The 13,073-nt window shown below is 41.4% G+C and overlaps 1 protein-coding gene across 2 annotated transcripts; it reads left to right on the top strand.

Annotated features, from left to right (window-relative positions):
* The first annotated feature begins 1,705 nt into the window (after window positions 1–1,705).
* cnbpb (CCHC-type zinc finger, nucleic acid binding protein b) lies at window positions 1,706–6,228 on the top strand. Of its 2 annotated transcripts, none has more exons than XM_036530215.1 (5): window positions 1,706–1,802; window positions 3,526–3,647; window positions 3,865–3,930; window positions 5,021–5,219; window positions 5,968–6,228. In XM_036530215.1, exons 2-5 carry the CDS (start codon window positions 3,545–3,547, stop codon window positions 6,083–6,085), a joined length of 486 nt encoding a protein of 161 aa, XP_036386108.1. In that variant the 5' UTR covers window positions 1,706–1,802; window positions 3,526–3,544; the 3' UTR covers window positions 6,086–6,228. The 2 variants fall into 2 exon arrangements, with proteins under 2 accessions (XP_036386108.1, XP_036386109.1); XM_036530216.1 differs by having other exon boundaries at window positions 1,708–1,802; window positions 3,529–3,647.
* The last annotated feature ends 6,845 nt before the right edge of the window (window positions 6,229–13,073 follow it).

Below are 13,073 nucleotides of genomic sequence, written 5' to 3'. Positions count from 1 at the left end.
TATTTTATTGCAAATCCCTAAAAAACAATTAGCCTTTTTGGGGTTTGTTCATGTAAAGGAATAGAGTCACAGATGAAAATTGAGTCAATGTTTTTGCATCTTTCAGAGGTCCCCTGGCCACTTGGGACCCAATACCTTGGCAAGGCTGGCTATATGAAAAGACCTGGCCTACTCTGCCGAGGTCATATCAAGACACCTTTTCAGAAGTAATCAGTACCCTGAGTATCTGTCTGCTGGGTAGGCAAGCAAAGGTGGCCCCTGCTCAGAAACAAACAAGCTCACAAGAAGTGTGCCATAAGTATCAAAAAAGCTACTAACAGAAATCTCTGGACCAGTCAGCTGATCAAAAATCATTGATCATCAACATCCCTAATTCTTAAAGGTCTTTTCTATATATATTAAAGCACCAGTGGTAGCGGGTGAGCTGAAAACAGGGGAAGCCCAAACACTACCTTTAAATCTATCATTACTTTCAAACTGTTCCTCTTTATCCTCCTTGATTAACAATAAAACACAAATTTAATTCACAGAATAATTGACACCAAGCACTACAGTTTTTCAGTGCATCAGCCTTGTATCAGGAGCTGATTGGGGGAGTAGCATGTGTTGGCCTACGTAGATGTCACCGTAAACCAATAAGTGGTATTCCAATAACATTACATTATTTATTCCCTCAGCAGATTCCATTATCCAGAGAAACATGCATTGCCTTCATTTTGCATGTCAATTTACACAGCTGGATTTTTAGGAGTTGTGAGTCTATAGACCAGTGCTCTACTCACTATGAATACACACTGCTGTGCATAAAGCTTGTTAGGATTGTTTGTAGTTTACTACATCCTATCCTTTCCTCAAACTTGGTTTCATTGATGGGGAACTCACTAATGCCTTGACGTGTAGCTACATTTATGCAGAAGATGCTTAGCAACAGGGAAGCAAGCTTAGACTCAGTGACGGATTTGCAGGTACAGATGCCTAAGAGTTTAGCTGCTGCCAGAAGAGTCAGTTGCATTGCATACATCTAGAGATTCAAGGTAATTCTTGACCTCTGGGCTACCACAGTGCAGCAATGATTTTAGTACTGTCATTTTTTTAAGAATGACCCCCCCACCCGACCTTACAGTGTTATCATTAAACTGGTGGACTATTAGGCAACGATGCACTAAAAATATGTGCATTGATATTTAGTCATCGAAGTCGCACCCTATCAGCAGTTAGACCTGGTACTTATCTTTGTTCTAAAAGATCTCTGCTAACCTAACAGCAAATATGTCTCAGCAGACGTTTCCATGGGGAATTGCTTATTTCCCCATGGAACATCTTAAAACGAGCAGGTACCTGGCAACAAAAAAGTATTTCATTGTCAACACGATATCCAACATTAACGGTCAGCTACTCGCTAGTTCGGCTAGTTTCTACAAAAAGTTCTCGCAAAACGCTTTCGCCACCCTTCGCTGTCTGGCTAACGAGACAGGCTTGCCGATCCATTAAAATATAATTTTAAAAACACGTCTCGATTTGAGCAGCGGCTATACAGTCATCTCTAACCGTATTAGCATACACCGCACAGACACGATAGTCTCGTAGTATATCATCACTTGCAGTCGGTGATTCGATGCTTTTTGAAGGTGGTGTCTGTAAGCACTGTTCTCCTATAGGTTCCCTGCGAGCGACGCGCCGTGTGCAGAGGGTGGCTGGGCTGGGGAGGGGGGAGAGATACCAGAGGCTCGTGTGCAAACCGCGTGTGGCGCAGCGGAGAGAGGAGGAACCGAAAATAAACAGCAACGAATCACGTAGCTAAGGTGAGTGCCTTAAAGGACGAAAATATGAAAAATATCACGGTTTGCGACGTGTATGGCCATGTCACAGTCTTCGAAAGAGCCTCCGACCTTTTTATATGCAGAAGAAAGTCGTGTTCGAAGCGAAGGGTTATGGGGGAATTTGTTGCAAAGGTAAACAAGTAAAATTTTTTCTGACGGCGCACTTTGGCCTACTGCGTCAGGCTCCGCGCGGGAAAGTCGCTGGATTTAATTAATTATTTGCCTCATTAGAGGGCTGTTTAGCAAGAAATATTCCGGAGTACGGTGTCTGTAATGTAAAAGCTTGGACGAGAATTTGCGTGCAGTCGTGGAATCAGACAAACTGGGGCCTCCAAAAGGTTGTGGTTGTGCGAGTACAGAGGCCGCAGCAGGCGTGGGTGGGCGGCGCGGTGAATGTTCCAATGGAACTGCAGGAACCCAGCATGGGGCAGCTGGATCCGGTGAGTCGATTGCGAGTCGGTGGGGGACGATTTAGGTGGATAGTTCGAAATCGAATCTGGTATTGCTGCAAGTTAGCGGTGTTCCAAAGTTGCTACAGCTAAAGGGAAAATATTTAACGATACCACTGCTCTAAATGGACGTAATGTAAACTGACCATGTGTGTCATCTCGAGTTATTTCAAACCAATGTAACCCAGCTAGCGAGCCGGCTAACTACGAGTAGCATTCAGCGTGTACATTTTTGTGTAGCTGTGTGGCCTGCTTGTACATTCAGAGATTAATCAGTGCCCCATGTGTAATTAAATATTCTGTTAAAGTAGGTGGCTGGCGGCATGGTTCTTGGGCAGAGTGGTTGGCTAACAAGTTACCTGCTAAGCCAGACAGCGGTACCCAATGTACCTTGCAGCGCGTTACACTTGGGCCGATAATCATAACTTCAAGCTAACTAGCTCGCTAGCTAGCTATCGTTTTAACCGTTTTACCCGTCAGGTTCGGTAAGATAGTTAGCTTACTTAAATGAAGATAGTGGTTAAGAAGAGGTTAAGATCAAGTACTTTTGTTGATAATCAAAGTCACTAGTTATCCCAAGTCCAACTAGTACACTTGTAAATAAATGGTCGTAACATTTTGTCTTGCGTTCTATACATTTGATTAGATTTTGCACGGTAGCTACATACGGCGTAACTTTTCGCTTCTCAAAGCGGGTGGCATGTAAGTCAGGGAATGTTAGATAACTAGCACACCGATTTTTGCAGTCTGATTTTTACTCTTTGTAAGTCCATACAGTGACGTAATTAGTCAGTTGGCCAGTATGGATTCGATGTATTGAGAACAATTAAAGAACGATTGACAGCTTTGGTGCGTTTTCGATCACAACTATTAAAGTTGTAAGTTTTAATTTTCCTCTAATATCTGCTGTGGGAAAAGGATGTATTCACATACTGACAGGCCTCAAACTGGCACTGATGTGTCAAGAATGTCTTCATCCCCATCAAGAGAGAATTTAATTGAATAAATGTGCTTGCTCTGTGAAGAATCCAGACTAAGTCCCTCAGGGTCACATCTGAAGTGTTTCAGTTTTTGCCCCAAGATTTTAACCCAGTTATATGAGCATATTTTTCTCTGCCCAGCAAATGAAAGTAAATATGAAAGTCAAGTTGAAACGTATGCCTAGATCATATCAAGCAGAGTTTAGATGGTTTGTATTGATAGACTGTTTTTTTTTTTTTTTTTTTTCTTTCTTTCTTTTTTGGTCTCATCAATAGTAGCTTACTGATAGTGGAAATGAGTAGCAACGAGTGCTTTGGGTGCGGCCGCTCAGGCCACTGGATCAAGAACTGCCCCAATGCCGGACGTGGGCGTGGCAAGGGCCGTGGACGAGGAAAAGGTAAGAGACCATCATTCTCAGAGAGAGACACGAGCTTGCAGACCTCTTCTGACTTTCTGACTATGTGCTAAGTTATGTACTATTTTCTAAGATTGCTCCCATAAATCACTTTACTAGACCTGTGGTATCGAGGTAACATTGTTGCATGAGTCTCTCATTCGCATAGCATCAACTTGATGAAACCCTCACATGTTGACATTTTTCCCTCCCCCCTCAGATCTTTTCTGCTATCGCTGTGGAGAACCAGGCCACGTTGCCAGGGACTGTGAGCGGACTGAGGATGGTGAGAATATGCTTCTTGTATATTTTGCAGATTTCTTTGCTGTTGCCAGTTAATTGAGGCAAATCATGGATTTGTACAGTACTCTGTTAAGTTACAGAACACATTATAATGTACTGGGTAAGTCAGTGCTGGTATCTTGACAGTTTGGAGATGATTCAGTGATACACGCTGGTATGAACCATATGAAGAGTCATCATGGCAGCATGCCATACAAATTTTGAATTTTATTACAGGGATGAATTGGGATATTCATATATTTCCAAACACAAAAAGTGTGAAACATCTGTAAAAACAAATGCCACTGCAGGCTCTGTCAGTGACACAGAAACAATGTGTTTGGTAGTTTATTAATTTGACTCATACAAAATGCATATACTGATTAACATGTCATTAGGGCCTGTGTTATGAAAAGTTACTGTGGGGACACAGGATGTTCTCCCTTGTGGATTAAATTAAATTGGGGGTAGATCATTTCCAGAATGTATTTTGGAAATGATATGCTGACACCACACATGATCTTAAACCATTTAGTATCCTTTTTGGTCAACTGATGAGTCTCATAATAGTCAAATAATCTTGAGTTTTTTCAGTTATAATAACACTGTGATGTGCTTTACTGCACAGTCAGGACATCAAAAAACCTGTTTAAATTGAGTACAATTATTTGGGTAAATGAACACAGCAAACATTATTCGGCATATTCATAAGCCTGTTTGTTTCATTGGCCTTAAACAGAAGTAGGACCATCAAGATGAAAGTAACTCCCGGGATGGAAGAAGGACAAGAGATCCTGTGTCACTCACCGTCTTCCAGCGACCCATGTTTTCAGTGCTGTGAACACTTTCTTGTCATATGTCACATTTACACAGTCTTATTCCTTTCCTGCTGAGAATGGAAAGAACAGGATTTAGCCAGTCAGATAAGGAAGAACTAGTCCACTACTGCATGCTAATCCTAAATTAAGAGCTGCAGTGTCAAGAATGACGGATTGAAGATGAGGCCAAACAAAATGTTTTGTCTGTGGGTAGGTGTGAAAGAGTTGTACTTTTTAGAGGCTTGATTGATAGTGTTTTGGTTTCTTCCTTTCCAGCATGCTACAATTGTGGCAGGGGTGGTCACATCTCCAGGGACTGCAAGGAGCCCAAGAAGGAGAGGGAGCAATGCTGCTACAACTGTGGCAAGGCGGGCCACATGGCACGTGACTGCGACCATGCCAACGAGCAGAAGTGCTACTCTTGTGGAGGATTCGGTCACATCCAGAAAGGTTGTGAAAAAGTCAAGTGCTACAGGTAAATGAGTTAGCCTATTTTCCTAATGAGCATTTTGCACCAGCACTACGTCTTTATGTGTAAACTGTCCTCATAACCTTGTAAGGCAGCGGCTCCCAGTGTGCTGCTTTTTAAGTACTTGTTACCTGCCTCCTCCATTAGAAACTAGTTTTGTATTGAATCTTGTGAACAATGCAAAGCCTTAACACCCCATGAAGCTTGTGTGCTGTCAGAATAGTTCGGCTTATACTGTTTTTGAAATGTCCATGTTCACAAGAGCATGTTTGATTTCAGCTCTATGCAACATTTTGTGTGTAGCTGTTACATAAACATTGTTCATGAAATACATAATACATTCATACACTATGTCATGCAAAATGCATGAGTCATGGTGTGATCTTCTAACATGTTTTTGTGGCTGTGTTATCCTGTTAACATTGACCTGATACATCTTAAAATAAGGTTATGTCAGATTTCTTAATCGAGCCATGCTTTAAGTGTTTAGTATGCCATTCATGGTCAGTGGTTCTTAGTATTAACACTCATTCTGTTGGCTTGCTTTGAATGTTGGCCCTGGCTTGTTTTTTCCTTTCTGCTCTCTTTTGTTACTTTGGCTTCCCGGCACTGTTTGCTGAGCTTGCTTCAAGTTGAAGTCAAGTGTGTTAGAATGACAAGTGTGAAATTTTCTGAATTGAAGATCACCGCGAATGCCTGTCACTTGATGAAAAAAAAGACACCACGCACACTAACGTTGATCTCTCCCTTCCAGGTGTGGTGAGATCGGTCACGTTGCTGTACAGTGCAGCAAGGCGAGTGAAGTCAACTGCTATAACTGCGGCAAGTCTGGGCACTTGGCGAAAGAATGCACCATCGAGGCCACAGCTTAAACCGTTTCCTTTGTCGCCCCTCCTTTTTCTGATTGATGGTTGTATTATTTTCTCTGAATCCTCTTCACTGGCCAAAGGTTGGCAGATAGAGGCTAGTCCCAGGCCAGTGAGCTCTTGACATGTAAAATGAGGAAAGGGGTGGATCCACTTTCTGCATTTAATACAAAAAAAATGTTTATGTTTAGTTTGGTAGAGGTGTTATGTATAATGCTTTGTAAAAGAACCCCCTTTCCATGCCACTGGTGAACAGGGATGAATGAGTGAGTGGGAAGAAACGTGTCGGGTAGGCCCTCTCTGGGCTCGTGGAACTGAGCCTCAGCGAGAGGAGAAAAACAGAATCGTGGAAGATTGAACTTCCATATATGAGTTCATTTTCTTTTTGTTTTTTGGAACAAAAATGAGTTGGCCTGAGAGTGTATGATCTGGGAAGCAGTTCACAACATATATATATTTATATATATATGATATGATATGATCCATCTGTCTCTGGGCCCTACCAGCAGTACGGAGCTAAGTGGGAGTTAACCGAAAAGAATTGTTTTATTAACCCGGTTAAAAATCTGGAAAATAAAAAAAAAGGAGAAGAAATTTGAAATGGATACATTCTTTTGTATAGAGTCAGCTGTTCAAGCCTTCAGCACAGTCGCAGCTTACATTTAAGTCAAGGTTTCGGTCCCAGTTTTTCAAAGTAGTTTAGGTCATTTACCCAAGGAGAAAATAACCTCAAGAACAGTTGAACGAAAAACAGAAATTGAAGTTATTTGAGAAAGGAGAATGTTTTCACAGAAATCAAAATGTTATTTTTGTACAATATATCACTTAGACTACTGTAAAAAATATCATTTGCTTGTACTCAGTTTTTAAGTCGGAAGGTAAATGCAACTGAAGTCCTAGAACATAGAAATGTAATTTTAAACTATCAATAAAGCTGGAGGAGGAAGGGGAGTAAGACTGAAGTTTCTTTTCTGAGTGGGTTACTTTGAAAGGTATCAATTTCACGTATTTCATACTTACATTTTTATTTGCAATCATTGAAAACGTTCATATTGAATTGGTAGACTTTAAACGAGTTACAGAACCCGACAGGTGACGACTGAGACATGCAGTGATGTCAACACAGAATCGTGTCTTGCATTTGGCGTTTCATGTGCTCTCAGGTCAAGCTGGAAGAAAGCAACATGTATTACTGGATTTCACACTACTCACCACAAAGATTCATCTTATTCCCTATGATGTGCAGTTACCAGTAACAGAATCATGTTTATGGCAAGATATGCGATTGACGAAACGCCATGCATAAAGGGTGGGTGTGTGCAACTGGGCATCTGTATCATAGTACTCTAACGACCAACACAAGCATTTACATACTGTCAAATTTTAATATGTATTTATTCATTGAGACCTTTGAGTAATTTAAGTGATTTGGGCTTTCTCCCCTCCTGAGAGAGAGTGAATGGAGCTTGTGCTAAATTGGGTACTGTCTCCTTTGAACCACAGGATCCGTTTCATTGCCAGTCCTGTCTGATGACGACGGAGTATAAATTTAGACGGCCTATAAAAAGGACCTGCTTTAACCCTACAATATGTTAAAGAGAAGGATTCTTATTAACTTAAACATAGTTTTTTGAAAAGTAGCAAATGTATTCAACTAGATATAGATGGCACTAATTTCAGTTCATTCAAATGTAATTTTAAGTATATATTACTTGTAACGATGGGAATAAATTTCTAATAGCATCAAAAAGGATGAAAAAGTGGCACGTTCCAGTTGCTCGGCTCAATTTTGAAAGTAGTGGTGGGCAAACCCGTCGGCAGATCATCCGCTGTTGAAATACACCAAAGGTTAAAAGGGCAATGGATTTTGAATTGCACCAAACAGAAATGGGCCTGAAAGTGGAGATGAGATGATGGGGTTCCATGCCACACAAGGGGATCATGAATGCAGAATGCCTGTTTGGACATACCCTGAAAGGAATAGCTCTTGGTAGTATAATGTGATATTCTGAGTCCAGGAGTGTAGAGCAGTAAGGAGACACCCCTCTGTTTCACAGCTGGTTCCTCAAGTATTCCAGATATTGTAGTTTAACTCAGTCAAGGTATTAATTCCCTCATTGAATAATTCAACAGAATGACAGAAAGCAACTGCTCCACCATACTGTACCTGAACGTTACCTATGTGAACACCTTAGCATTCTGTGCTTTTGTCACACACATTTCCTTGTTCAGCTCCTCCCTTATTCATTCAATGAATTATATAATATATAAGTATATGAAATGTTTAAAAGCTAGATTCTGTACAAATTTAATGTGGTAGTGATGGTATACAATAAAATGTATGGGAAGCATCTATGTGCTTTTGCACAACCTCAACACTTTATTAAACTACAGTATGACTATGTTAAAATACTTCTGAAATCATTGCTCATTCTGTTTTCAGGTAATTTGCTAGCTAGCCTTAAATGATAGTGAGAAGCAAAGTACAGCAGTGCTTGTTTAGTTTGTAGTTTAATGTGAGGAGAGAATTGCCCATCACTGCAGAACTGGCTCTGTGTAACTGGAGCCCTGATCACCTGGTCATCAACAAAGGCCGTTTTTTTCCCCCTCATTTGAAAGCAAGACAGCCTAATAGCTGTTAAACAGCGAGAGTCCGCGAGAGGGAAAGGCAGAGGGAGTGCACCAGGACATCCACATGGAGCTCGCAGCAGGTAAGACCGCTCCTTCAGTTCAATGGAGAATAAGAAATAAACTGCATGTTTCTAAGCAAATATAGTCAAAAAGGAAAAATGTTGCATGTAAATATATAAAACCTATTTGCTGTAAAACACAGAACTGAACATTAGTGTTTGCAGATAATTACTGATTTTTATTTTTTCATAATAATGTGTTAACTAAGTCACTTAAGTAAGTGATCCAAGTTTCACAGAGGGCACCTGTGGTAAAATTTATTTAAATACAGATTACACAGCAGTACATTTTTTTCACTTAGACTGTACCACAATACCCATCAAGACTATGCCAGTGAACAAGGAGCTGCTGCATGAAATTGCCGAGCTGCACAAACGCCACAGGAAACAAGGAAGCAGGGCAGAGGATGCTGAAGAAGAGGTGGAGGACCATTCCATCATCACCGCAGTGAGCCCATCTCCAATGGAGAGCCCAAAACAAACAGGAGTAAACTCGGATAACAAGCCTAGAGAAGAATTCACTTTGCAAAGCCTGCTGACATCACCTCACCCTGAAGATAGTCTGAGTAACACGGGTCACCATGTGTTACCTCTGGAGTCCATTAGAGAACTAGACGAGGTGGAGGACCAGGGCTCCGAGCTGCACAGGAGTCCAGGAGACGGGGCAGTGAAGGTCAAAGAGGGGGTGAGCAACGCCGGGTCCCTGTTGAGCTCTGTGGGGAAAGACAGTGGGGTGGGGGACAGTTCAGCTGCCGGAGGCACCCTGTCTCAGGCTGGCTTTGCGCTGACCTTCAAATCAGCGATCACACATGACGACAGAGCAAAGCTAGACAGTGAAATGTCAGACCTTTTAGAGTGTCCACAAGACATTTCTGAGGAGGAGCTCCATCAGACACAATCACTGACCATGCAATCTGAAGAGAAATGTGCGAGAAAGGGGTCCTGCACTCCAAGTGGGAGCAGAATCTATCATGAACTGGAAGCACACAATTCATCAACTGAAATCTCCCAGCTTGATCACGGGGTTAGTGTTGTTGAGTCCCTGGGAAATGACCTTGAGACTTCAGTCACCTCACTGCAAGAACTGCAGGACCTCAAACTGAAGCATCGGTCTCATCAAACTGAGATAGAGCGTCTGTGTGCTGAATTAAGGGACTCGAGAGAGAGGATTGGAGAGCTTGAGAGTGAGCTCAGCTCAGAGAGGAAGAAGGGTGAGGATAACACCCACAAAATCCTCAAGCTGGAAACAGACAGCATGTCAAACAGTTCCCTCATTGCTGTCCTGACAGAGTGCCAATCCAAAGTAGAACAGTTGGAGGAGCTCAAACACTCATCACTTCAGCTCACAGCCCAGGTGAGTAATTTGCTCCTCTATATCGCTGCTCTTCTGCATCCCTCAAAAACCCTACCATCCTGTCCAGGGGGAATATGTGTATGTTAAGATGTTTGACATCACTAAAATTGGGAAAGGTCCTAGATATATGATCACTCTGTGATTGAATGTGACATTTCTTTTCAGATATCTATATTTTTTATTAATTAATATGTGCCTCAAACAAATATCTATCTTGTGCGGGTCAGAAAGCAGTTTATTGCCCACATCTGTGTGTTTGTCCATCTCAGCTGCAGGCTGCACAGAGTATGGCCGTGTATCTGCAGCGGAGGATGCTATGTCTGGAGGAGGAGCACATGCTGAAACAGCAGGAGGTGCTGAAACTCACGGAGCAGCTGGAGGAGGCCGGGAGGGCCCTGCAGGAGAAGAGCACACAGGTGGCCCAGGTCACAGCACAGCTCCAGGCCCTGCACCATGAGCTAGAGAAGAAACAAGAGAACGGGGCCTGTTCCACAGATGTCCTTGCCAATGGTCACACCACCTCCACACAACCACAACAGCAGCCCAGACAATACTCTAATGACTCCAAGGTGTGCACACTGTTGTGATCACAGGCAACAGGAAGCCTCAAAAAATACAACAGACATGCTGATGTTTGAATCTGTGAGTAGTCTTAAGGGTAGAACAGGACAATGACTCAAAGCAATTGTCTGTGACCTGTTTCTTAACACCTAGACCTGTACAAAGAGAATGAAGAACTATTAATTTTACACAACTTTAGTAATTTATTCCCTCAAATCAGAAATTTTATTAGGTCACAGGAATGTTCAAATGTTTGTTCATGTCTCTTTCAAATGAGAATCTGATATAGATTGTGATAAAATGATAAATAAACAAACTGGTTACCAAAGACCAGGGCTGAAAATCTGAACTAAAGGTTAAATAATAGAATCAAAACACTTCCAAGTAAGAACGCAACACCATTTGATATCTGGAATACAGTTCCATTCTTGCAACAGTGATATTGGGGCAGGTTCCACTGATGAATGCAGAAAAATACAGCTATGTCTCTATTTACTGTGCCATCATTTGGAAACTCATGTACATTTTAAACAGTGAACAAACAATCCAAGCACATACATATACACAAAGTACTTTCATAAACTGAACAGTGAAACAAATGCAAATTTTATCAAGCAAACATTATCGCCTACAGAGTTTTTTACAGATAGGAATTCATAGGACTCACAACAATCAATATTTAATTTGAGGATTTTGATTTTATACTCTGGAAAAAACTGCATGACACATTTAGTTTTCGTCTGGTCCCCGTTATTTCAGGTCGTCTGAAGAACAACGCTTTATTCTCAAAATCCACCTGAAAAATGAATAGCTCCAGCACAGCATCATTTTTTAAAGAGAAAAAAAGCAATTTAAAACACGTGTGTTATGCTATTTTGTGCAAGAATTAAAAACAACTCTCTCTCTTTCCGAAGGCACGAACAGCCGTGATACAAGTCCTCAATTCTAGTTTTAACCGGATTCGCGAGATGCAGACATGCGCGTGCGTTGTTTACCTGCGGGCGCTTGTATTTATGGGAGCGAGCGTCTCCTTCAAACTTCAAAGAGCTCTTGGAAAATCAGCGTGAGCATCTAGCGCTGATAACGAACAGCATTATCTTGAGTGCATGTTCATCAAGAGTGATTTTCTCTCTCCTTATTCAGTTTGACCCCGAACAAATCCTTGATATTTTGCGTCTTTATTTTTGTTTGCACTTCAGTGTGAAGATGTGAGTTAGATGCTTTGCCGCAGCATATTCTCAAGTGAAAGGTGATATTCTGTTGTCGGATCATGAGATCGATGTTTCGCATATTTATGTGGCAACGAATTGCACCATAAGGTACTGCTAGTATTACCTGAATCCTTACAGGATTTGTAAGGACAAAAATGTAACGAATTAAGGCAATCACTTGCTAGAATTTTTCATTATCATCTTAGAAGTGTATAAGAACTTTAAAATTAATCCTCTAAAACTGGCCCTTTAAAACTCTTAAGAATTGTACGGAATACCATGGGACTCAAATCTGAATAATTGAATGCTAAATTATTTGCTCTCTATGCAGTACTGATACGTATATTTAATTTCTGGTGTCCAGAATCTAAAGATTGCATATGTTAAAATGACTCTAGATGAATACAAACCTCTGATGCGTGCAATCCTTGTATGCAAATGTAAAAACATACATTATTCGTAAAAGAAGAAACGCGTGTTGATGCAGATAACCATGATGATGATGTTTGAATTTATGGTTTTGGCTCAGCGAAAATTCCCAAATACGTCACCATTTACATACAAATACTACTTACTGCACACGAGCACTGTCGTGCAACGTGCAGCAAACGTGTGCTCATTTTAGTGATTGTGCGCTACGAAGGACGACTCTGCCCTGCTTCATTAAATTTGTAGGATGGAACCTTGGGCAACTTTGCAGGGGGGCTCCCGTGGTCTGACAGACAAGCATTGTCTGATCGGAGACAGTCAGTGCATAGGGCATGTGCATTTCAACACTTTCTCCTCTGAACACAGCAAAGCAGCTTGGGTGCAGGATGCGCAGGGTGAATAAATTATTCATTGCCACAGTGAATTACAATGTAGGTCAAGGGGTGGCTAATCAGCTTACCCCAGTATAGGGTTTACCCTTTCCCTCCAAATTATTATTAAAGTGATAAAAGAAGATAATGAGAAATACAAAATTTTCCTGGTTTACCACTTGATTCAGTTGTTATAGGAATGAGTGAACAAGTATTGGTCAAGGATTTGTTGAGTGGCACAGTATGTCCTTGTTTTGTCCTTGATGTCTTAGAGTACATCCATTTGCTGGATGCTGGATTCCTCAGCTGATGATGCTTCGAGGTCATAAGTACATAGATCAGGCAAAATGTGTGCTGTAAAATAAGCTGCTAATGCCA

This window comes from Megalops cyprinoides, chromosome 6 (assembly GCF_013368585.1).
Source record: "Megalops cyprinoides isolate fMegCyp1 chromosome 6, fMegCyp1.pri, whole genome shotgun sequence".
NCBI classification, from domain to species: domain Eukaryota; kingdom Metazoa; phylum Chordata; class Actinopteri; order Elopiformes; family Megalopidae; genus Megalops; species Megalops cyprinoides.
Note: the sequence above shows the minus strand (reverse complement) of the source record. Positions and strands in the feature narration are given on the sequence as shown.

What these genes read in the sequence shown, in the direction of transcription:
- cnbpb (XM_036530215.1), top strand. Translation starts at nt 3,545, where the DNA reads ATGAGTAGCAACGAGTGCTTTGGGTGCGGCCGCTCAGGCCACTGGATC. An exon ending in GGGCCGTGGACGAGGAAAAG is followed by an intron (nt 3,648 to 3,864) that starts GTAAGAGACCAT and finishes CTCCCCCCTCAG; the next exon opens with ATCTTTTCTGCTATCGCTGT. An exon ending in CTGTGAGCGGACTGAGGATG is followed by an intron (nt 3,931 to 5,020) that starts GTGAGAATATGC and finishes CTTCCTTTCCAG; the next exon opens with CATGCTACAATTGTGGCAGG.